Source organism: Pholcus phalangioides, unplaced genomic scaffold (assembly GCF_987345545.1).
Source record: "Pholcus phalangioides strain wild (caught in Gottingen) unplaced genomic scaffold, Ppha-v1.0 ptg000015l_1, whole genome shotgun sequence".
Classification (NCBI taxonomy): Eukaryota; Metazoa; Arthropoda; class Arachnida; order Araneae; family Pholcidae; genus Pholcus; species Pholcus phalangioides.
In genome coordinates, this window is record NW_028301608.1 from 48,475,884 (window position 1) to 48,501,638 (window position 25,755).

General features: G+C 33.0%; 2 protein-coding genes across 7 annotated transcripts; one reads left to right on the forward strand and one right to left on the reverse strand.

The window, feature by feature from the left end:
• Positions 1-400: 400 nt before the first annotated feature.
• Dnz1 (DNZDHHC/NEW1 zinc finger protein 11) lies at positions 401-11,808 on the reverse strand. Of its 2 annotated transcripts, XM_089243662.1 has the most exons (9): positions 11,498-11,733; positions 9,171-9,333; positions 7,758-7,864; positions 7,477-7,538; positions 6,877-6,973; positions 6,668-6,740; positions 6,010-6,118; positions 4,478-4,548; positions 401-672 (listed from the first exon to the last, which is right to left on the reverse strand). In XM_089243662.1, exons 1-9 carry the CDS (start codon positions 11,614-11,616, stop codon positions 535-537), a joined length of 939 nt encoding a protein of 312 aa, XP_089099788.1. In that variant the 5' UTR covers positions 11,617-11,733; the 3' UTR covers positions 401-534. The 2 variants fall into 2 exon arrangements, with proteins under 2 accessions (XP_089099788.1, XP_089099789.1); XM_089243663.1 differs by lacking the exon at positions 401-672 and having other exon boundaries at positions 3,592-4,548; positions 11,498-11,808.
• Positions 11,809-12,892: 1,084 nt separating this feature from the next.
• LOC149076130 (uncharacterized) lies at positions 12,893-25,634 on the forward strand. 5 transcript variants are annotated; one of them, XR_016194039.1, is made up of 9 exons: positions 12,904-13,110; positions 13,218-13,351; positions 16,983-17,027; positions 18,039-18,152; positions 18,704-18,836; positions 20,967-21,067; positions 21,298-21,489; positions 21,643-24,777; positions 24,819-25,634. XR_016194039.1 is itself a non-coding variant. In XM_089243664.1 (8 exons), the coding sequence occupies exons 2-8, from the start codon at positions 13,244-13,246 to the stop codon at positions 21,676-21,678; spliced, it is 729 nt and encodes a 242-aa protein (XP_089099790.1). In that variant the 5' UTR covers positions 12,904-13,110; positions 13,218-13,243; the 3' UTR covers positions 21,679-25,634. The 5 variants fall into 5 exon arrangements, 4 of the variants coding, with proteins under 4 accessions (XP_089099792.1, XP_089099793.1, XP_089099790.1 ...); XM_089243664.1 differs by having other exon boundaries at positions 21,643-25,634; XM_089243665.1 differs by having other exon boundaries at positions 12,904-13,021; positions 21,643-25,634.
• The last annotated feature ends 121 nt before the right edge of the window (positions 25,635-25,755 follow it).

Consider the following 25,755-nt stretch of genomic DNA (forward strand, 5'->3'; position numbering starts at 1 on the left):
AGTTGACTGCCAAGATTCACAGTTCCTTGACCGAAAGACTTCCTCCGGGTATATATAGAACATACCGTACATTTAAAAATATTAGAATAGAACTTTTTAATGCCGATTACAATTCCTTGCAATTGCAGAATAAAAAAAGGCAGGATTTTAGCTCGATACAAAAAAGTTTGTTTTCAGAACATTATGGGGTAAAAAAATGAGATAGAACATTTTTCAACAAGATTTGTGCAAAAAATGGAACTGTACTGTTTTTCACATGAAACAGGAGATATAGTAGTTTGCTTTTGGGTTTGTTTCACATACAGTAAACCTCCATATAATAATTCTCTGCAGACCAAAAATATTGTTGTAGAGGGATTACTGTTATATCAAGAGGCAGCAGTTAAACATTAGAGTAGAGTACATTAGAGTTTCCAAACAAGACTTGTTTAGAAAAAATATTGTTATAGTGGGATTTATCGTTATATCAAGTATCGTTGGTTTCACTATATATCAATAGATTATTGCTATCAGAAACCAAGATTCCATATGAGATCACATTAAGCGGCGTGCACTGTAATCATGGCTGCAACTAGGGAAAGCAGGCAGGTCTAGTGTTCCGGGCGCTTGACCAGAGGCGGCACCAAAATTCACGCTTGCCCCGGCTGGCGAACCAACTAGTTGGAACCCTGACTATAATATAATTTTTAAAATAAGTTTTTAGTAAAACACTTACCATAATTGGAAAATGAAGTATGAGGAAGCATGCTCAATATATTTTCTTATGCCAAACCAAATTTAAAAGGAAAAAAAATGCATGAAGGTAAATTTATATCAGATTCAACTTTTAACAATTCTCAATTTTAAAGGCACTGAAACATGCTGCGATTTCAGTGGTGTGCACAAAAATACAATTAGTAGAGAAATACAGTGGATAACTAATTTTTAATAAACAGAAATGATTTTCTCTCACTAACCTTTTTATGTCTATCGCATTTTGTATGTAATAAATATATTTCATCTCGTTATTTTACAATATCACAAATAAATTACACCAATGTTTTCACAAAGAAAGATTCAAGAAAAGCTCATTACAGACTTGATATAGGATCATGATTCAAATTCAATTTACATTTCACTCATCGTTTCATTCTAGAATGAAAAGTTTATTACATGTGTTTATCCTTTTCATTTCTTTGGGAGTGGTTTTCATAGCAGGTTATGCAGTCTTAGTACAAAAGCAATAAAAGTATGATGAATGAGTACAATAATAAGTTTTCAAACTCAGGTTTTAGAAAAAACCCGTCTGAATATACTTATCACTCCTAAATACCATCCAAAAGAAAAACAATATGAGAAATCTCACTTGTGTGTTTACAACAGGCATAATGACAATTTTGAGAACTAATTTTGAGGTAGAAATTCTTGCTCACTTCAGGCATAATACTAAAGAACCTTTCTCATGATACCACAATTACATCCACATTTTTATGGACCTTTTTTTTCAGCCACCCCAAGGGCAGTTTGCCAGTTGTAGCCTTTTTATTGGTATTTGGATTTTTTCTCTGTATAATTTCCCACAGATAATTTTTTTTTAAACCATAAACACCTAAAAGGCAACCAATTTCAAAACATAATTAAATTACTCATAGAAGCCACTTATACAGGGTGTCACTTATTCTGTCCACCGATTTGGATTAGCAACCTTATCAGAATTCGCTTACGAGGTTTACTTATACCGTTTGAGAGATAAAGTTGGGAAATTATAGCAGACCATGAGACATTAGCTGAGATAGTGGACATGGAGGAAATCCTAGACACTTTTACATAAAATGCCCCAAATGAGGATATGGCATGTAATTTGCTCGTGTTGGATAAAACTATACTTTTTCCCCTTTCTTTCAAACTGAACATAACTCCGGTCTATTGTCATAGGCAATTTATTACTGAATGAGTTGTGCTGGAAGTGTGCATGTGCAACTGAGTCTAATTGCATATTTAGTGTTGTGCATGAATTTTTAGTGCTGCCATCTGTTTTTCAAACTATAAGTGAAGTGTGATGATCAGTATTATCCAAAATAATAATTTTAATTGAAAATAATAAAATTAATCTGAATTTTGAGTAATTTTACTCCACTCAAAAATTTTAAGGGGTAGTTTTGTAAAAAAAGATGGTTTTTTAATGAGAACATAGCTATACATAAACTGTTAAAAAAAAAATAATTACCTAAAATTTGGAGGTGTAAAATTGAATTTTAATGTGTGAATCAGGTATCTAGATGCATATTTGTGAACACTGAGTGTGATGATTAAATATTTGTACCATTGTAGGTATGTTGCTCTCTGTGACAAGACTTTTTGACAGGTAGCTTGACTCACATTCATACAAGCACTAAAGCCACAACAGGCTAAATGCCCAACTAGGTGACTGAAAAAAAGATTCCCATAAAACCCAACTTCAGCCAACCACTAATGGGCTGCCGTTTGAAGAACTAAGTGTTATTGAAAAAATATTTAGTATTTTTAAAAGTTCATTCAAAATGCAATGAAAATTTTGTCAAACATAAGTAGAAATGAAAATGGTTCTGCCGCATCGAAATTTTTTTATCAGTTGAAATTTCAAATTCAGTCTTGTGGAAGCTATTTTCTGTTTTTCATTGCAATAATACACTAATGGACATTCGAAATAGGGAAGCACAATAACAAAAGGGATATTAAGTAGTCCTTTAAATGGAAAAAACGAAACTCTACATTGATTAAATTTTGTAAAATGATGAATGAATAAAAATGGTAATAATGAAGAAAACAACAACCATGGTATTGTCAAAATTAAGACAACATATTAGTATTGATTAAAGCATACACAAATACACATATTTGATAATAGTTCATAAAAACTAATCAAATTCAAAATAATGATTGAAATTAAACTAAATCACAAATTTGTAATAAAAAAATTAAATATCTGTGTAAATGTTTTTACATATGGAATGTACAATAATTTAATGAACTTGTATGAGATGAAATGCATTGGAGAGAGATGATGAAATGTGTACAGAAACTCAATTATGTAGGCCGTACTAAAATTAAGGAGGAAGAACTTTTTATGCATCAGTATTTACAGTAAAGCCTCAATTAAGTGGGGGTAATAAATCTAGAGTCACCTCGATCGGTAGAGATGATCCCCAGAAATGTGGGAAATAAACGTCTGTGCTGATCATTTCGAATGAATAAAAATCAAATTTTAATATATAGTGTGTCTCAGAATCCTAAGGCTAAAATTAAAGGAGTGATAGCACACTTCAAAACAAATAATTTTTGCAATGGAACCCAGGGTCACAACTCACTTATTTGGCGGATACGTGGATCATCCCACATCCTGACTTGGCATTTTTCTGACATCATAGGAAAATTTTTTGCCCAGTGAGAGAAGGAGAAAAAATTCTTCCTTCCGGTCACAAGCATTTGAGAATGGAAAAAATATCTCTTTTCATCTCTAATGCAAAGTATGACAAATCAAAAAAAAAATTTTAGGCACCAACCAACTTTCTGAGGAGTTGAGGAATTTTTTTTTCAAGAAAAACAGCTTTAAATAACTTTAGTTTTACTTTTCTAGGACATAGTGACCCCTTTCTATGTTAGTGGATGTACAGATAAAAATTCTGAAACATTTCCCTAGACTTCAATTTAATGATCAGGAATAGTAAATTTCTGGTGCCAATACCAATTTTTTAGTCGCCATGGTGACCTGTCACCTGGAATTTGTCTAGACTGCTCTAATGGTATAATGGCATGTAGGGGGGGGGGATATTTTTTCCTGGTTATTAATTATACTCATGGTTACTTAAGGAAATTTTTTCTCCATATTTTGATGCCAGTGGATTAAATTCCATGTTAACATACCATTTAAAAAAAGTTATCAGCATCCCTAGGTTCCATTAGAAAAATTGTTAATCTTGATACATACTATCCTTCTTCTCATATTAGTGCAGAGTTCTAAGACACCCTTAATAATGATAATCGTAAGGAACTGCCTTTGAGAAGCTGATATGGAATTCTACTGAGAAGATATTTTGAAACTTGCAAAATGGTCATGCCAATGTGTACAATAAAATTGAGACCATGTTGAGAAGCAAAGAAAATGCTGAAGAATAAGATCACATTCTTTTTATTTTCTAACATTAATAAAAAATATATATATATTTTTTAATTCTTGCTCATTAATTTCAGTATGGAACCTTACAGATTGGTTTTTGTTTAAAGCATAAAAAATATAAAAATAAGTTTCTAAGCAACAAGTTTATAATATCTGCTTATTACTCCAGTACACATGTATAAAAGTACTTTGGTTTTTTTAACATAGCTACACAATGAAAAAAAACCATGAGTGGAAAAAAAATTAAATGAGATGATAAATATATCGCTAGTGAGAGGTGGATGTTATTAATGGCAGGAGATACTTTTTTTGAGATTAGAATTCGGAAGAAATTTGTCATACTTCATAAGATGCTAGATTTTCAAAGTTTCTTGGTGCACCCTGGCATGGAAATATCCATAGAAGAGGTGTTCCTACAATTATTAAAGAAAAAGGAATATAAGAACTGAAAGAGTTATTTTATCAAAATGACATAAGTGTATCTACACCACTCGACTTGTAATCGTGTGATTTGCTAAGCTCTTGAGTAGCATGGACAGAGTGATGAGAGTTCACAGAAAAACAAATCATAGTTTATATCAGGCCATCTGATATATTAGAAATGAAGTCAGATCTCATATAATGTTACCCGTGGGGAAATCGAATAAAAGCAAGGTTAAAAACTAATTTCAGAAGTTCTACAAGAACTTGGTGCGAATAAGCAACAATAAAACCTGACTATTGCTGTTCTACAAATGGAAGAAGAAAAAAGAAGCATCACATTTTTACTACTATCTCTCACTTTTATTTTTCCTAGATTTTTGTTTATAATACTCATAATTATTTCTGGATGGTTGAAAGTTTACTAAATATACATTTTTACAATGAGGCTTTTGGATCATGTAATATTTCCCTCTTTCTTTGAGGGACATGCAAACCGTAGACAAGATAACCAATATGGTGACATCCTGAGCGACTCCTGAATGACACAAATCTAAATAAAAGAAACCCAAAAATGAATCTTTTTTTTTCTTCTTTTTGATGGCTGCTAGATATTTTGAAAATTTTCTTGAAGTTCAAGTTATCAATCTGTCTGTTTTTGCATCAAAAAATGCTTGATTAAAGCTGTAGAATTTCTTCAATGTAATTTATGGGCCCATAATTAATTTCAAAACATCCTAAACTATATGGATTGATGAAGTAGGATATTATAAGACAATACGGGGACATTAATTTTCATGCTTGAGAAGATATAAATTAAAAGTTGAAATCAATGTTATTACATGAATAGCAAACTCAAAAGTAGGTCTGACTAATTATTTAATATTTAATTTTCTGGGCTTCATATCTCTGAGTCAACTCAATATTTCAAAAAGCAAGAATTCAATTCAATTTTTAAAATTATTGATGTGGCGAGGAAAACCCCTACTGAATTGCTGCATTTATACAGTGAAATCAGCAATAACATTGATTTCTATGGGGATCATCCTGTGTTTGTCCCTCAAAGTGATGCTGATGATGATTATGATGTCTATTCAAAAAGCCTCATAGCATAAATCTGTGGTCAGATGGCAAAATGTCTCAAGTCACTTTTCCCAAAAAAATTGAGTTGCTCGCATTCTGGTGTCTCGTTCATCAAAATTTTAGAAGGTGACTAAATTTTGTTCATCTCTTTCAGTTTATGAGGGACCAACAGAGGCAAATTGCCAATAAGTCAAAAGCCACAGTATCACATTTTTGCAAAACATTGTTTACAAATTTGCCCTCGTGAAATTTTGAAAAAGTGACTTGTTATATTTTGCCATCTGAGCACAGAAATAAGCAAATATGGAATGTCGTACCATAATCACATGATTGAACCTTCATTTTTAAATTAAAAAAATAAACACATTTACCTCTTCCAAACACTTCACTCAAGAGAGCCATTTTGGGCTTCCTTGGCCTGTGAGGTCCTTTCTTTTGCAGCTGCTCAACAGCTGTCTCATCTGTTAAAATTGCCTGAAACTAATAAAGCAAGATGTTTTTCAGATATTTAATTCAAATTATTGGGGGAATCATGTCAATAAGTGAATACAAATTTAAGTGTACAATAAAAAAAATTCACAGGGGAAACTCATTTGTTTGGGGGGAAGGGGGTGTTACATAAATGATAGACTTTTACAGTGGAATGGAGAGCAAATTGTATTTGTGCCCCATAAAAATTATCTTGATTTCTACTTATGGCCCTGTGCTACACATGTCAATTTTAACTGTTAGGAGATGCAGAACTTTATTTGAATATTTGCACATATATACAATTTTAACCATTTCTCTACGAATTTATATTCAATCATTCAATGGTGTCCCAATGATTTTTCCTGATTATAAAATAAGTATTAATCACAAACGTTCGGTATGACATTCAAATATGATAAATACTTCAGTCTTGTTTAGAAATTCAAAAAATAATAACTTGAAAAAATTAAAATCTAAATGTTGCAAGGATAAATCATCAAAAATACCATTATTCATTGATCCATACCATTATTATGGTCACAATAACAAAAAACTGACCTGGTCACACATGATCGCCACCACAAATATTCCAAATAGTAGACTTTCTATCAGTAATATTACAGAATGTATCCTGAAAATGAAATAAAACTATTTGAGCAAGTAATAATGATGATTAAAGCTTTTTTTTTTTCAAATCAGTAAACAAATAACAAATTATTTTTTGTTTTTTTCATACAAAATGCAAAACGGGAAAAAAAGATACTCACACACGATGCTGTCGGAACAGCAACTGGTTATTGCAGCCTTCGCAGTCTTTCACCCAAGAGACTATAACCATCACTGCAGAATATACACTAGCAATGCCTATTAAAAAAGACAGAAAAACTGTCAACTTTATTTTTCTACATTGATGAACACAAAAAAATAATAATTTAAAACTCCTTTTGAATTTTCACATTATTTCTGCACTCTTGGAGCTCATGAATTTTACACTACTTATGAGTAGTTACTGAGTCTCCGATTTCTACATGGACAAAAGTGGGCAATTTGGCCAAAATGCCTAATATTTATTCTCCACAAACACTGTTTCCTTAGCATAGTTAAATTAACAAAGTGTTAGGGAAATAAAAAAAACTTTGCTTGGTTTTACTTTAGACATTTTTGAGACAAATAAACCATTTTTTGTTACTGCATATGTTTTTGGCCTTGGACATTAAGAGCTTGTTCGGGGCGGGGGAAAATTATTTTCAAGCAGCTTATGCCTGAGACATTGATGTTATATAGGACTAAATATAATTTTGTAGCCTAAATATAATTTATTAGCCTATATATATGACATGCAAAAAAATAAATATATGATTACTTACCAACAAAGACTAAAAACTGTATGAAATACTTTTGATTAAATTCGCCAACACAGTTATTGATCCTAGAAGCACAATAAGTGAAGAATCAAATATGCACTCGCACTTGATCACAATTCGATTGAGATTAATAATCTCATAAGGTCATAAAAACAAAAGGCTTCTTAAATTGAATTTAGATTATTTCAAACATGTGAATATTTAAGTAGACATACAGTATAGTACTGAAATAGGTGGCTGTTTGCTGGATCAGAATCTATGCAATATAAATGATTTAACTTTACCATGGACAATGATGATCCATTCTACGAATACATCTTTGGCAGATTCTACAATGATGAGCTCTGGGAGGTCTATACGTCTCGCACCTTGAACAGACTGTCCAATCATCCTAAAATAACATAATCATGAATATTTAGCTTCAATCATTAAAACATTTAATTTCAAAAAAATTCCACTTCTCTCTCAAATGATATCTGGCTAGCATTTCATGCTTTTAAGCCATTTTTCACAAGAAAAAAATTACACTAGAAATCCCACCGATTCAAACCATGTTTATCTAAACAGCTAAAAAAAAAATTACATAAAGAATTTGACCCTAAGCAAAGAGCCACCTCTTCTTGAACACAAGCGAACCCACTATCTCTGGGTAGATTTGTAGATGGTTGCCACAATTCATGCTAATTAAAGTTGCAGTAGAACCTTATTACACTGGACTAATAGGGCTAAAGCTTGTCTGTTATAATGAAAGGCTTGTTTATAACATAATTCTCATAGGGGTGTAATGTAACAAGATGTACATCAATGATAGTTCTGTAGTTAATTATAAAAAGTGTTTATTATCAAATAAAAAACAGCCTTTGATGTAGGATGAATTAGAAAAAAACGTGTGTGTGTGTATATACTGGATCAATCTTAATTTTTCTGGTTGACAAGTGGTATGAATCATGCAAGGCATCCATGTTTACACAGAACAACACTACGTCTGATGTTGAATTACTTGCTTGAAAATGTATAAAGTTTGTCAGATAAAAATAAGCATCCTTTATTATTATTATTACAATTATTTTAATTGTCCTTTATAAGTGAGGTCTGTCACATAATGACTAATTATACTTTACCATAATTTTTGGAAGAAAAATCTCATTACTGTAAGTGCAGCGCCATAGGGGGAGAGGAGATAGACTTGAAAGGTTGGGGGGGGGGACATGATGATCACGATTTCATATATATACTATATACACTAGATCAGTCAGCTCTGCCCCATATCTCCACCCATGGCAGCACCTGTGAAAAACTGACTATTAATATTTGAAATTTGTTAATTGCTACATCAAATATAAGCACTGTACCTGTGAAAGATTTCCTAATACCATCTGAAATCAAACAGTTCGATATATGCAGCAAACATTTTTTTTTTTCAATGATGCAATAGCTTCAAGAAAGATGGGCAACAATTATCGTTGAAGAGGATTTTTGGTCTGTAACTCTTATCTAACACCAACCATTAAATGTTTTAAAAATAATCATGTTGAAAAGATTAATCGTGTAATCAGAATGTTTTCCAATCTGAATAGGTTCCAATCCTGATTAGTTTGTATTAGCAGAGTTCAATTGTACATCAGATATTTATCAGAAAAATTTTGAGGAGCCAAACTCACACATACAGCTATATAAAAATATTATAAAATTATTACTTTTGAGACAGGTGAACTCATTCCACTGTGTAAATCAGAGAAATCAAGGAGACTTTGCGGCAGAGGAACTAATCCTGGATCAGAGAACACTGCTCTAACATGGGCCATGAGTAGAAGAAACACAACTGTGTTAAAGCAAACTACGTTGAAGGCACCCCACAGGCTGCAATAAGAAGAAAGGAGGAGAAATTATATAAAGTACAAGTCTGCCCCTCTTATAACGAAATTGAAAAAAAAAACCCCAGAAAATTTGTTTGTTATGCACGAACTTCATTACATCTGTACCAGTTTGAAAAATGGTGCATTTAAGCAAAAACAAAAAGGAACATAATTAACAAGCACATGCACATATTTTAATAATATAAGTACTTCAAAACATATAGATTGTCACATAATTAATTCTGTATATTTAAAAAAATTAAAATTTAATTGAAATTTTATATAATAGAGTAAGGTGAGCAAAAATGTGTTAATCATTACTAGTTTTTTTTCCTTGATATAATTTTGGATGTTGAATATTCTGTGCTAAAATCATATTTGCCTAATAAGCATGCCAAATGTGAAGTCTTTCGGTATGGTCCTGGTCAGTGGAACATATGTACAATATTTCCTTCTCACTTTTTTCCAATAACTTAAGAGCTGTATTCATATCAACATGAGCTCCTTGATGTTGACAACATGAATCTCTTACAGATGTTCAGCTCACTATTCTAGCATTAAAACTTTTCTCTCCATTGGAATTTCTCTTCAGTTCCTTTTTGCTCTTCAAAATCATGAATAACAAACCTTGAAATCCCAAATTTCTTTGATACCTCATTTTTTGTCCATTTTTGACTTGCCAATTTTAAGCCAACTATATAGCGACTAGTGGTTATGGTCTTAAAAATAAATACCCCTTCTCTTCTTCCTTTCAATACCTTCTTCAAGCAAAATAAGAATCAATGGAGAACAATAAAAAAAACTAAGCACAGAAGATTTTTCATTAAAATACCAAAAAATGCACCAACGTCTTCTGGGGGGGGAAAAGAACATTTTCAGCTGCAACTAAATATTGTAGACAGGCAAATTTTCAGATACGAAGATTTAGATAAGAATACAAAGAAATTTTTGAAAACCAGTTGAAAATTTATTATAGGCATAATCTGCTGAAATCAGTGTTCATTATAAGTAATCAAAATAACACACTTAAGTGATACACAATAATTATGTATTATTCACAGGACAGGTGTAAAAATTCGCAATATCCGTTTTTTATAAGCAGGTCCAACTGTACTATCATATATGAGAGATTTTCTCAATTAAGTAATTAGGGGCTAATACAGCCCGGAGTGGCGAGCATTCTAGCATTAAAACTGTCCTGTAAAGTACTACTTCATCCACACACCAACTCTGGCAGTATTGCTATACCCAATTTATTACTTAAAAAGTTGGATTGGAAATGAATGCCATGTATTTGTACTCGCCTAAAACATCTTTATCTATATTCTTCCCCCCAGATCGAGCCTGGGACCTGGCGGCAACCTTCGTGATGGTAGATGAGCATCTTGCCATCACTGAGAGATGGCACCTTCATTTCCAGTCCAACTCCTTAATGGCAGTAAATTGTGGTATAGTGATATGGTCGGCATTGGTGTGCGGTGAAGTAGCACTGGGCGGCAAGTTCGAAGGGGTCGCAAATTTAAAGGAATGATTGGTCAAGAAAATCTGTGGAATAATAGAATTGGAGCAAAAATGAAGTCACAATCTGTAAAACCATGGATCCGCCTGTGCCTTGGTCAGTGAATCATCAAACGAGTAACCTAAACAGTGTGAAAGCCCGAGTGACATAGAGAGGAACAGACTAGGCCAGTGAAAGACCAAAAGAGTGACCTATAGTGGCTGCAAGTACGTGAATGACAAAAGAATTATCTACAAAGAGTTTGAGCACCACAGAGACCAAAAGAGTGACCTAGAGAGGTTGTAAGAATAGAAGTGACAGAGAATGAGCTAAATAGAGAGGAGGGGCTAGGTCAGTGAGTGACCAAGAAAGTGTGCAAGCATGTGAACAGCCAAAAAATATAGAAGCATATTTACAGGGCCGGGGGGAGCAGGCTGTAACCTAAGGCGTCTAATTTGAGGCATGATTGGCTATGTAAATTTGGATTTATCGGCGCAAGGACCAATTTGGTCAAACTGCGGGCTATTAGACTAGAATGTGATGGGTGGCCCACAGGCAGCACAACCATAAATCCGCCTCTGATTAAAAAATTAGCACAATTTGAATTTAAAAAAGAAAAAAATGACAATTCATATTAAAAAAAAATTTAGTGGAATTTCCGATGAATTACCTCGACGACATCGTTGGTAATACCATCCACTGCACGACGGCATAGTCAGCGTAAAACACAGCTATGTATGTCAAAATGATACAAATAATACCACAGGGATCAGCCCGACATACAGCCATAATAACAACAACAATAATGATTATAATACTAATCTACCGGGATTATTAAATCCATACATCTTTATTCATTTCAATACAAAATCTACAATTTGATTCTCTCTAAGATTCTCAAGTCATTAAAATAAATTTAGGATCGGAAGCAACTTTTAACATTTACGTACGTGTTGACAAATAATGCTTCACATCGATTGTGGTCAATGCAAAAATCGATTGGAATTTCATGAGTCTCAGAACCATATTTCTATAAAAAATAACGGGACATTGGGGAAATGTTGCTAAGAAGTTTGTCGGTGAAACAGGCATTTACTGCTTATACTGACTCGAAGTAAGGGTCTCTATATAAAAGAGCGATGATTTTCTTATATTTCGGAAATGGTTCGAGATTAATTTATACGTACGTGATTTTCAATAAAAATAAAATCAATTATTTGAACAAATCAAATGCCACTGCTATCTGTTGATGAAAATTTAAAGTCAGCTTCAGTGACTGAACAAGTTTGGTGCAGCCATCTAGCGATGAACTTGCTGACGAGTTTCAGAATATAAAAACGTGAATAGATGGCGACACACATTATAATATAAGTTCCAAGCTCAGTAAGTCGAAATTCTCATTTCACCTGTCGTCTGTTCATTCCAGATTGTTTGGTTTGATCACGGAGCTATAAGTAAACTTTGTGGGTTTGATATCAAGATGTGAGACCTGTACAGCCATCTAGCAATAATTTAGCGAACTCACCAACGAGTATCTAGATATCAAAAATGTAAATAGATGGCAGCACACATTTTAGTTTCAACACGAAATCCGACATTTAACTTGTCGTGTGCTTCATTCCAGGTTCTTTGCTTTGAACGTCTCTTTATGGGCCGAAGAAAAGGGCTAGACAGCCATTCCATTCAGTTTAGTTTGTGGGTTTTTCTCGTAGCGAAGTGCACAGAATGAAGATTTTTGCTCTTACACCCGAACTTCAGAATCACCACATAAGTCATCTTTTATTTTCACAGTAGATGACAACACAGCCAGTATGAATCAACACAGTGTTTTAGTGATTGATAATGATGGCTACAGATTGGTTGTTGTAAAAGAAATAAACCTTAGTCGGCTGTGGATTTCAATTGAAATTATTCACCATCTGTCATCACCATTATTGAATTTCGAGCTTCAACCAGTTTGTGCAACTAGGTTTTGCTGCTGCCATCTTTTGACGTAAAGAAGAATCAAAAACGCATTCCTTCCCTATTAAAGTTTAATGTTGAAGCGTGGCAACGAATCAAACATAACCCAAATATTACGTCATCATCACATGATTTTGATCACGTGAAAAACATCATAAAAGCTTGCAAAATCTTTTTCCTCGTTTTCATATTTCCGTGACGTAAAAACTGACTCATCGCGATTTTATAGAGTGTCAGTTAATATTTAATAACATCGATCATTGCATTAGTTTGTTTTGTTTTAGCTTAGTTGTGTTTTAGTATCTATCTATCTCCTCAGCAGTGAGCATGCTTCGTTCTTGCTTACTTACTTATTGGATAGAAAATGTTTAATTTGTATTGTGTTTTGTTTGAATTAATATTTGAATTTTTTTTTAATTAAATTTTAGCGTTGGTGAATTACTCCTAAGGAGTCATGGCGAATAATCATGGTTTCCAGGGCCAACCTTTCCTTCCGGAGCCCCCACCACCATATTCTCCAAGGACACCTCCTCCTCAGCAAAGAGCGAATATCCCTGCTGCTGTGAGTATAAAATTAATGTCCGATTTATTTATTTTTTTCTTTTTTAATTATGTTATTATGGCCTCCATGCTGAACCTTCAGAGGTGCTCCTATATTCTAATTTACCTGGGACTCGGGCAAAATCTGGGTCCTTTTTAGTGGAAGTGGGTCCCTCTCGAAAAAAAATTAAAGTGTGCCCCCCCCCCCCATCATTCACTGGGGGAACAGCTTTAGTATAATCCAGAGATTGGCGATTTTGGTGTCTTTTTTTCGTTGCGCTGAACACATCTGATGATCCGATTTAAAGTCGCCAAGGCCTTAACTGATGTTACAGATGCCGAAAAAAAATTTCAACATAGAAAATATGGCAATAATGGAAACCGATTACCATGACGGCCACATCTGGGATCTGGGCCTCAAGGCTGAGTTCTTTGATGGACCCCTGAGCCAGACTTTTTTACGAGCCTTTCTATAGTGCATTTATAGTATCAAAAATTAAAATTTGTCCCCAGCCCAGGGCTAGAGCTAGTACCCTCTTAAGGCATTGGCCCACCTGGGCACCTCTAGAAAAGGGGGCCTCACACAAATGACATCTGGTTGAAATTTTTGAGAATTCGCCTATATAAAGGGCCGTAAGAAAATCACTTAGTCCAAGGGCCCCCCCATGATGCTCTTAAGATGACTCTGGCTAGAGCCCTGTCAGCCTCACCCTTGTGATGAGGGCCATGCCGATTACCACTGTGTAATAATGGGTTCCAAATGCGAGGAGGGTGTGTGGAGGCCTGTGGGTGCTTTCTTCCCCAAGAAGATCAAAAATATTTTTAAATGTTTTTGTAGAAAATTAAAATATTGAAGGAAGAGATACATTCCGACGCTATCTGTTAATTTAAAATTCTTGAGTGTTAGTGACCCAAAATTTCTGTGAAAGAAATCCATCTCTGACCTTGAAGTTTTCACACTTTGTTGAAATAGCTTTATGAAATTATAACTTTTTACTGTTAAACTTGAATAGTATTGTCTCTGGGATATATATCGAATAAATTCAGATTTTGTCGGCACGGAAAGTTCACACACAGCATTTGCACACTTTAAGAGCTTGACAAAGCTCTTATTTAAAATTCGATCAGTTTATAGCCATAACTCTGTTCAGAGAGGAAACGTCACTCTCTCTATTATTCATATGAATTATGAAGTTCGGAAAGAAAATTCACATGCCATTGTAGGGAATCAAACCACTGATCGCTTACAGTCCAATTGCTTTACCGTTAAGCTGCAGAGGACTGGCATTTCAGTGCAGTTAATACAAAATGTCATGTCAAAATTCCCAATATTTTATATCACTAAAAGCTTCTTCACATGTGTTTACTTGCTCTTTAAAAATATAGGACTACTATTGGTCAGAAACATATGCCATTTCTACAGAACACATGCGATGAAGCTTTTAGTGGCACAAAAAAAAAATAAATCCAGACTTTTGACATGTGACTTTTTCCATGAACAGTGATGAATTTACCTTAGAGCAGTGATGGGCAAATTTTTTTATTCGCAGACTAGAAAAAAAAAAAAATCTGCATCTGGCCAAATGCCCATAGTTTGCCTATCGTTGCCTTAAGGAACTCGTTGCCTCTTATGAACGTTAAATGAGACCATACATGTCAGCCTCCTTGTCTATGCAGTCGGTTTGATTTCCTGCAGAAGCATAGGAATTTTCTTTTCAAATTCTTTTCAAATACACTTTGTATCCAGTCTTTCGTACTTGAAATTGGAAAAATTGATGGCATGTGGAAGCACTACACATAACAAGCGTTAGGCCGGTATTACACTATAAAAGTTTGATAAAATCCCTTTTATAAAACTTGAAAAATCCAACCAATAATGATTATTGGTTGCATCCTAGAAAATGCAACCGGTGACCTTATTGACTGCATTATTCAAGTTTTATAAAAGGACTTTTACCAAACTTTTATAGTGTAATACCGGCCTTACATAGAAACAAACTTCACGTTAGTCTCGCTACACATACACACATTCCAACATGTACCAATTTATTAGAAGTTCCGCAGAGGAATATGGACTAGGTGCATGTGTAGTTCAGTAGTAGTAGTCTTTCTTACTGTGTATAACTGTTTCCTCTGGTTTCAAGGCGAGAATGTGAATCGTCTGTCATTTAAAGTCTCTTCATAAAGAGTAATTTGATAAACAACATTTGAAATTCATGTGTAATATGCAGGCAATTACCTGCTGCTGACTTGTTGCTTCCTTATTTGGAAGACAGGTGTCAATACTTCCCAAACACGACAACAGATATTCCTGAAGAATCATGTTCAAGTTAGGTTCACAACAGTTACATAGCACATTTGGGCATGTACCAGTTTATTAGGAATTCCCCAGAAAAATGTTTATGAAGTGCTGTGCAGTCTAAGTAATTATAGTCATACTTCTGTACTCATTGCATTCCAAGGAGAATGATGAGATTTTGTGCATGCTTGGAACTTGTCAACCTATTTACAAGAAAGCAGCACATTCCGAGTAACTTTTTACCTTCAGCCATGTCCAGATGGATCATTCTATGCTCATGGTGAGGGCGATACTTGTGTAATAATCATCACCACCAACCAAAAAATTGAGCAGTCAAAGCCGTCTGGATGGCAAGGGGAACTGACAAGTGATGTATATGCGCTCTGTGTGTTTTTGTATGTGCTCTGTTTGTCTTGATTTAAATAAAGTGATAATACAACAATTCTGACATCAAAACTGTGCACACTGTACATAATGTTAAGATGAAAAACACTGTATGTCTCTTTGCTGGTTAAGAACTTTATCGGATCCATAATCTCAGTTCAATAATCAGGTGCATGTTATGGTTAAGTAGTAGCTATATGCGGATGATTTGCTGCTGTTTCGCATAAAATTATCTACGTGACTAAATTGCTTGTGATGGTTAATTTAATGAAATAACTAATTTTTGTGTGTGATATCTCTAACATAGTTGACAAAAGATTTTCTCATATTACAAGGTAAAAGAAAAGGTTTTCACCTGTGTCTTGACAAATATTAGGCACCTAGTCTCCATGAGGACTTTGAAGTCGGTAATGACGCTTTAAATTTTCTGTATGTGATAGCTAATTTAGCGTGTAAAAATGACACAAAACATCCTGACTTTATGAAAATTAATTGTGACCTGAATTATGATTACCAACTAGAGAAAGGGTAAAAAAAGGTAAAAAAAAAGATTAATACTGTTTTTCCTGAGAAATTTCGCTAGCGCCTAAATCTTTCTCAAATTGTCATACTCTGGTTTCCGCGTGTGAAAAATCAGTGCTTATCCTATGTTATTATCTTATTTTATGATGATATTTTAAATTCTGAATTATAAATTTGTCACCTTAAAGCTAGAGGAACGTTACTCTAATTTCTTTTTTTTTTAACATTTCACATTAAATAGTTAAATCCAGGTGTCAAATATTTTCTTGGTACAGAAAAGATTAAAGTTTCTTTCATTGAGCTCTGAAAAATCTTTAAAACAGTTTTTTGGCTCTTTTATAAAATTGGTTTTTGGATTAACATTCCTCTGGATACCTAAGGTACAGTACTGATTTTAAAATAATTTTTGTACTTGTCAAATTTTCATCATTGCTCCTTACTCTTTCAGGCTATATATATCCCTCCTAACTCTCCTCAATATCCACTTTATGGGGTAATAATGGCTCTGACTAACTTGGCTTTTATTTTTCTGCTGTTGCTCTTATATCTTCTGCCTGTATATATATATATTTTTTAATGTTATGTGTTTGCTTGCCTGATAGCTTCTGTAGTTGATGCTTTAAATTTTCTGTATGTGATAGCTAATTTAGCGTGTAAAAATGACACAAAACTTCCTGAATTTATGAAAATTAATTGTGGCCTGCCTGAATTATGATTACCAACTAGAGAATGGGTCACAAGTTGGGGTCACCATCCATAACATTTTCAAGTTTCACTTGAAAATGTTATGGATGTATAAAAACTCCTTTATATTTTTAATTTAAATTTAATTTATGGTTTTAATTTTTTTCCCCTTTTCATCATATGTACTATTTCAAACAATTTATTCTAAAACCAGATTAAAATAACCGTAACTGATCACATTAGCTGATAATCTGAAATAATCGCAAACATCATGCCAGATAGTTCTTTTAAAAGCTATTTTGTTTTCAATGTGTTGCAATTTAGTTAACAATCATCATCAATATGTCACTCACTCAAAATATAGTTGCACACACGTATGTGTATAAGTTTTTTATTGAAATATGAATTTAATAGAAGATTGTGTACATTTTGTACACATTCAAATGTTTGAGCTCTATTGTACTATTGTATCTAATTATGCATTGTCCGATATTCATCTACCTATGCATTATCACATTTGAATACAATGACCCCCATCCCCTCTTACAGGTCGAATAATAAGTCTTATTTGAAAGGATAACCATATAAAAAAACCCTCCTTATGGCCACCCGTCTCTTATGGATAATTTTTTTTACCCTTTTTATTTTTTTCCAAAAGAGATTTTACTGTACTAGAGTTGCTTTGCATATTGCTTGAATGCATGCATGATCTGTATCTGTCAGTGATGTTAATCAACGACTGGTTTTATATAATCATTGAAATTAATGTGTCAAAATCGAAATAAAATATACCTGATTTAGTTTATTTCTTTCCATACAGACAAGTATCCAAGGCACATTGACGAATGTGGGAAAAGAAGTTGGCGGGTACTTGAAAGGCTTGACAAAAGCTGGTGTGAAAGCTCTGAACAAAGCATTGGAGCACCCAAACATGGTTAGTTCTATTTGTTTATATCAGCTTTCATTTACTATATTGCCACTAAATTTCACCCAGTGCAGGTTCTTGACATTTTTTAAGTATAAGCAAATAATATTTTGTTGATAAAAAGATCGACCCTTTCAGTTGATGCCTTCCGCTGTCATAGTTTGCAGGATTCAAGATCCGGCCCTCATTAACATTACACTGAGCCCCAAAGCAGAATGTACCAAAAACTTATTACACAAAAGTAACACTTCTGTGCATAAACCAACACTTATGTAAATTTTTACTGCAGAATAATGCAAAAAATAATAATAATCGGTGTATGTCTGTGGCCCAAACATATTTATGATATTAGAGTTTTTCATATTTCATGTTTGAGAGATGCTGCCATATTTCTTCTGTGTTGGAAGTGAAAAGGACAAGTGCCTAAATTTTTTTATGTAATATAAGGGTTAAAACACAGATTTAGACTAAATGAAGACCAGCTTCTAATTATAAGAATTATTTTTTGGTTTGCTTATCTTGTATTAATTTTATCGCATTTTCATTATATGTGGTTTCAGAATTGTCTCAAAACAGGGAATGTCATTCAGTTCGTGTCTCGCTCTACAGGCCGCACGTTACAGATATTACAAACTCCTGATGGAAGACTTGTATTAGATGCATTAGGGGGAGAGGGTCATGAATTCTTCAATGGTAAATTCATTATTGTTATATGTCAAGTGCTGTATTTATACTAACACTGTGCTGTAATATTTCTGTTTTTTAAGACATTTTCTGCGGCTTACTCAGGGCTCCCACTCGTCATACTTTTGTCCTACTTTCTAGTTTTTGTTCTACTTTTTCAATTTTTTTTTACTAAATCCTATCTTTGAAATTTGTGTAATTGGTTTTAATTGAGCAGGGAATCATCGATTTATTGCCAAATATTACAAATGTTGTAGATTACAGTTAATGATTCTGCCAAAGCAGAAATTTTATTGTTTTCAAGGTTATTTTTGGAGAGGAGGTAGCCCATTTAGTTTATTCATTTTTAATTTGCTTACTTTGAGGGTTTAACAAATAGAGTGGTGATTAAAAACTACCTGGTTGAAAAAAAATAATTTTGTACTTACTACTTCATGATCTTGGGCAGTAACATTCATCATTCAAAATTATGGTGCACATTTTGTGTATAAGGCTGCGATTACACTATAAAAGTTCGATAAAGTCCCCTTTATAAAACTTGAAAAATCCAACCAATAAAGCTCACAGATTACATTTGTGCAAATGCAACCGATAATCTTATTCGTTGAATTTTTTTTTCAAATTAAAAAAAAACCTTTTAAAAAAACTTTCTTAGTGTAATCCCGGCTTATTTGACACAACAGTTTGCATAATAAAGCAGTTGGGTACATAGGCCTATTCTAGGTTTTGTGACTCTGATAATACCCAATAACATGCAATTGTCTTCTGTATTTTTAGGGCATGCAGAGGCATAAACAATATTTACAATGCTCAGCAAAGAGCTAGAAATGAAAGTGTTTCATTTTTCAAAAACTATTACACTGGTATTGAACAGTAAAATGTAAACAAATCCCTTTAAAAGAGAGATGGCAATGCAGTAAAACTTTCCAGTTCACCTTGACTTATTTACATTGGAGCTTGTAATTTACACATTTTGCACTGTGCTTTTGAAAGTGGTCTTGAAGGAGCGTCATTCTTAAAAAATTTGCATCTTCATAATTTGCTGTGCATTGTCAAAGAGTTGACAATTTGGACTGTGTGTGGAAGACTAAAAAAAAAGAAAAAGGTATGTAATGTATATTGGGAGAAGAGACTGGAAAAGAATTATGTGTGGTTGCTAATACACTCTATTTTGGCCAAAAATTGTTTTTGTAACCAAGTCATTTTGCTTTGACTTGAGTCAATCTTATAGGACATTGAAATAGTGGTATGAAAAAAAAAAAATTAGGAATTTTTTTATGCTATTATGTTGTCTAGGGGATGGGGGTACCCCCCCCCCCCCATCCTACTTTTCAGTCCTGCTTTTTCTTACTTTCTCCAATTTTTTGAGTGGGGGCTCTGGGTTTATTATACTCACAATGGATAGCAGAGTATATTGCTCTTTAACTTTTCTTAAAATCTGTTCCAGTGGAACTCGCCAAAGAAAAACCTAAAAATACTGAACATTAATTATTTTGCTTCAACCATTAATTTAATTTGCTTTCAAATACAGTGAAATCTCTATAGAAGAGAATACATCTCCCAATGAAGTTAATTTTTTCCTTACCTGTTTACCTCATTTAAGGGCTCACCTTTATGAGATGCTTGTTTTTGAGGAATGAAGGATGGCTCTATCATAGAGTTTTCACTGTATTAAGAATTTATACTGATCATTTACTAATGCCTAAATTAATACTTTAATATACAAGTAACAAACTTTTTTTGAGGTAAAACTGATATTTTTACATTCATCCTGAAAGTATGGTGTATATGTGATGCATGAATTGCGTAAAAGTTGATTTTTTTTGTATAAATTATATTGGTGTGTCAGAGAATGATATTGCTTCTAAATTAAAAAATTCTTGCCGCAACCTCCCCATGCTTGACAAATATTTCTGTTGAAATTTTGAAAATATTTTTGTCTTTATCGCAAGAATTGCAAATTAATATTTAAAATTTTCAAATGATATGTTTAACTTAGCGTGAAATGAAAACCAGTTTTCATGAAGGTTTTGTGCTTTTTTCAGTAAAGATTAGTATTGTGTGGTTCTAAATCTTCGTGAATAAGCTTCATTATATTTATTGACTTTTTTTTTAATAGTTTTTGTTTTAATTTTTCAGCTCATTTCACAGTTGTTGAAGATACAGAAAAGTACATAATGTTGCATAACAATTTCAACTATCTTGCTATCAAAGATGGTATTGCCCAGTTATATGCTGCTGTGAGTGACTTTTATTTCATTCTTAGCTCAGTTACATTTGCTGCTTTGAATTGCATAAAATTATAATTTTTTTTGTGAAAATGAGGTATTGCATCAGTATGATGATAAAGATCATGATGCTCATAATGTACAGCCACCTCGTTGGGCATTTTGCCTGTTGTGGTGTTGTATTTGTATTTTCAAAGAAAGAAAGCACTGTTTTCATATTTTTCCCCCTTGTCTCTTTGTAGGGACCTTCAGGTATTCCAACACCAGCTTGTAGATTCAAGATTAGAGAGGTCCTCTTGCAGACCCAGTTTGTTACGGTTGAAAATGTTGCCGAAAAAGGGCGGTTTTTGGCAGCTCTACCAAATGGGCAGCTGAAATCGGCTCTAGTTGCCACTGCTTCTGATCAGGATTCACACTTTGCTCTTCGAATCATAGTAGGTTGCTTGTGCTCTACAGATTTTTTTTTCCCCCATCAAGTCTATGCTCATAATGTAAATTTTTTAAGTATGGTAAAAAAACTACTTGAGTATTCAATTTCTGATTCATTTCATGTTATTAACCTTTTTTCCCTCTCTCAAATTTTGCAGTACAGTCCAACAGGAGGAATTCCACCCAAAAAATGAAAATGTGCCTGTCAAAGAAATGAAAATGTTTGTATGCATCTGTCGCTATTAATGCCTGCTCATGAACTTTTGGGAGAATATCACCATTTCATGATATCCCTCAATTGTCTTGTTTCTTTGCATTTAATTTGAATGTTTTGGTTTTGTCATTAGTGTAACTAACCAGTGTTTGATTTTTTTCCTCCTTGCAAAATCATATCAGAAGAATACTTTATGTTTACATAAAAGGTGATAAACATTGACTTGAACATCTCAGGGCTGTTCACTCTGAAGACAATACATTTTATATTTCCATTGATTTTAATTTGTTTTATTTTTATTAAAAGTTTTATTTTTTGCTAGAAAAATATTCATTTCAGTATATCAAAGTAGAGAAGAAATAAGTTTGTGATTGTTAATAGGAAAACCAACTATAATTTTATGTATACACTATGAATTAAAGGTTTAGTATGAGTCAGGAGATGCACTTTTTGTATAAGGAAAGCAATGTCACTGTATAAATATCATGATTGTAAGTATTGACATATTTTCATCTAAGTATGTACAAGTCAAAAAAGAATCTTACGTGGTTCAAATCCCAATCGAGCTGGTTACCAGGTGTGTTCATTTGTCATTAACTCTAGATCATAAGGATTAATTACTGTGGGTATATTTAGCATGTCTTAAAACTAGGGGCTGTATGAGCAAGTGTGAAATCAAAGCTGGCTTACTAATTAAAAGGTAACATAGAACAAGAAACAGGTTCTGTCATCTTTTGCAGTCAGTTGTACCAAAACCTATATCTTATAGCCAAGCCTAAGCTCTGCACATGTGAATGCTATTGCTTGCATAAATGAAATTCCCAATGTTTTTGTATGCAGAAGCATGTTTTGCCATTCTGCACAGATGTTGAAATGTTGCAAGCAGAATAACAGGTCTGTGCCGGTAAAAAGCATTAGAGGATACAATGCTTATACAGACCAAATGATTGTAAATGAAATTTTCTGTGAAAATCTAATGTGATATCAAATATTACCTCATTCTTTTGAGATATATGAGGCAAAATGTTGGTAATTTTTGTGATATGTTTTTATTCAATTTCTCTAAAGAATATATTTGCATCCTATGAAAATTAGGTTTTCATAATTAATGCAATTATTTAATGTTGTTGCACTATGTATGCTCTAAATTGATTTTAAAAAAACAAAGACTGCCTTTGTTCAAAAATAGGGAAAATTTATGAACTGAGTTTTGAAATATTTGTTTTGTTTCAAAAATATCCATCCACTGCATACTTCTGAGTTCTTTTTCTTTAGCTGTCCTTCAGCAAGAAAAACAGCTATTAGCTGCAAGATTCTGAGCATTATAAAGTCATTTGTTTGTTATTTTATGTCTCGATTCTATTAGAGCAGGAGTGTGCATGCAAAGTGTCCATAAAGAAAAGTACCAATGCAAAAAAAACACACAATATGATAGGTTCACCAGTTTCTGATCTATTTAAGCCCTGTTTACATGTGCAAGATTGGGGATTACTTTAGTGATTGCCTGCAAGGCAACTTTTTTTCCTCATGGGGAAAAAAGGGACAAAGATCCGTCAAAAGAGTTCCATCTTTGTTGGGGGTAATAGTGTGTGTGACTCCGATCTCTTCTCCTATAATCCTTTGTGCCGTGAAAACCACTGTAAACTCCTTCGTCCGCTATCTTGAACCAACCACTTCCATTCAACCCACGTAACCACTGTCAGACCAGATGCGACCCAGGCTCTGTCTCTTCAGGGATATAAGCCTTTTACCCATGCTGGGGAGAACTACGTAACCACTGACGACTTCCAGAATACCGACATAAACTAAATGCCATGTAAACGGGTTGTAGCAAAAATCCCTGTTATGGATAACTTCCCGGGACATTTTATTGCTCATATAAATGGAGCTTTACGGTAGCCAGAATGCATATTTGGCCCTTACACTGAGAAGATTGTGCACCTGCTGTTTTAGAATAACCTTAAGTGAATTATTCACCTACAACTAGAGAATCTCCAGACATTATTACTTGCTTATACGTAATTTTTCTACATATTTCTTGACCCATTTTGGACTGACTTTGCACAGTGCTTTGTTTTAGAAAGGTTTTCAATTAATTTTCATACAAATTTTTATATGAAATGAACATTTTTGAGACATTTCTAATGAGTCGTATTTTTTAAAATTTGCAAAGAAATTCGATTTTTTTCTTCATAAAAGAAATTTTACCCTAATTTTCTATTCGAAATTTTTTTCGTAACCATGAACAGTGAAACCTGTCTGGACCAAAACACACAGTAGTGTGCAACAGCTTTTAGATAGAAAATGTAGGAGATGGAAACCCGTCTTGAACAAAAGATAGTCTGTTCAATTATTAGTGATTTGAAGTGCACCTTTATAAAATAGAACATTATTTTATTCTCGTTATGTTTCATTTCGTGCAGGTTTCACTATATAAATCATTTATGCAATTTGCTCTTAAATTGGCAGAGTGGTCAAAAATGGGTTAATGACTTGTAATAAGGAATCAAGGGAATTAAAAATAATATGTTCAATGTATGTATGTATGTATTGTTATATTTTCTCTCTGTTGTTATCAGTACAAAGTGTGATGTATGAACATTCCAGAATTAATCATATAGAAAGGATATATTTCATGAAAGGAATTTTATTCTTATGTTATAAAAATGTGTATGTTTTGATGTTGGCCAATAGGCAAATATAGTTCTTCAGAAAGTATACTGATGAAATGCATAAAAAATATGTAATCTACAGTTCATACTTACAGGATGCAAATACTTGGAAAATCCTATATAATGATATTAATCTCTGGTCTTGATGCATATTATTTCATAGTGTTAACATATTTCATCTGTATAACTCCTTTATAATGATGCATTTCTCCGGTCTCTTGAGTAATGTTATATTGGTGTTTGTGTTTCAGTACATTGTATAATCATAAATACAATTCTTATGCAAAGTGTCTTTTTTATGTGTGTCATTTTTTTAAATCTTCCAATAAGAAATTTGAGTTAAATTTTCTTTAATTTGTGTTTCACTGTGTGGTATTGAAGAACCAAAAGGGGGAGTGGTAAATATTGTTATGGTTTTGGTTAAACCTATTTTTAATTACTTTATAAGATGATATGGGCAACCTTGGAAAATAATTACATGATTCCCCCCCCCCCCCATTATTTGTGAAAATTGAAAAAAATACAGTAGCAAAATTTTGGCATCTTGAAAAATATTGTTGAATGATTATATGCTGAGTGTTCTACTTTGATATAATCAATCCGAGCTTCTTTTAAAAGTGAAGAAAAATTTCTTTTCATGAAATTTTGTAATTTATAGAGCTAAAATGAAAATCTGTGATAATTCGTAAATTCATAATAAGAAATTCAGCTCAATATTACTATTAGTATGGGATATCTGTGTGGTTTTTGGAACTTTCTTTATTATTAAGTATGTATTAATGTAATGTGCATCCCTATCATTCTTCATTAATAGTTTTAATCATATATTTCTTTACTTATTGTGATTATGATGAGAATTACCTGGGACATGACAATAACGTATTTATTTTACTTTTTTTCTTTGGAAAACTTTCCTTGGAATTATTCTCAAATTGTTATTGAGTTATGAGCATATTTTAATTGTTGTAATACATAATTGCTTTAAATATACAACTTCTTAAAATTATTTTGCTTTAAATATTTTACAAACAATTTTGAAATAATTTCAAAAGAAAAGGGTGCTTTTGAGAGAGTTATGTTTATTACTGGAAGCACATGACTTTGTCTACAAAAACTTTGAAATATTCATTATTTATTTTCATGATAGCTATGTATAAATATTTTGCTGCATTAAAATATGCACACCGGTACATGTTTAGGAGTGTGTAATTTTCTTTGAAAAATCTTTTTTCACTTATATGAATAAATTTTGAATGAAAAAGTTCATATATTTTGCTGCTCACAATGTGTTTTTCTATTTTAGTGGTAAAAAAGGAATTTTTTATGTAGATATTTTTCAGCATTTCTCTGCTCAAATTTATGCATTCTTGAATGTTGACTCCTCC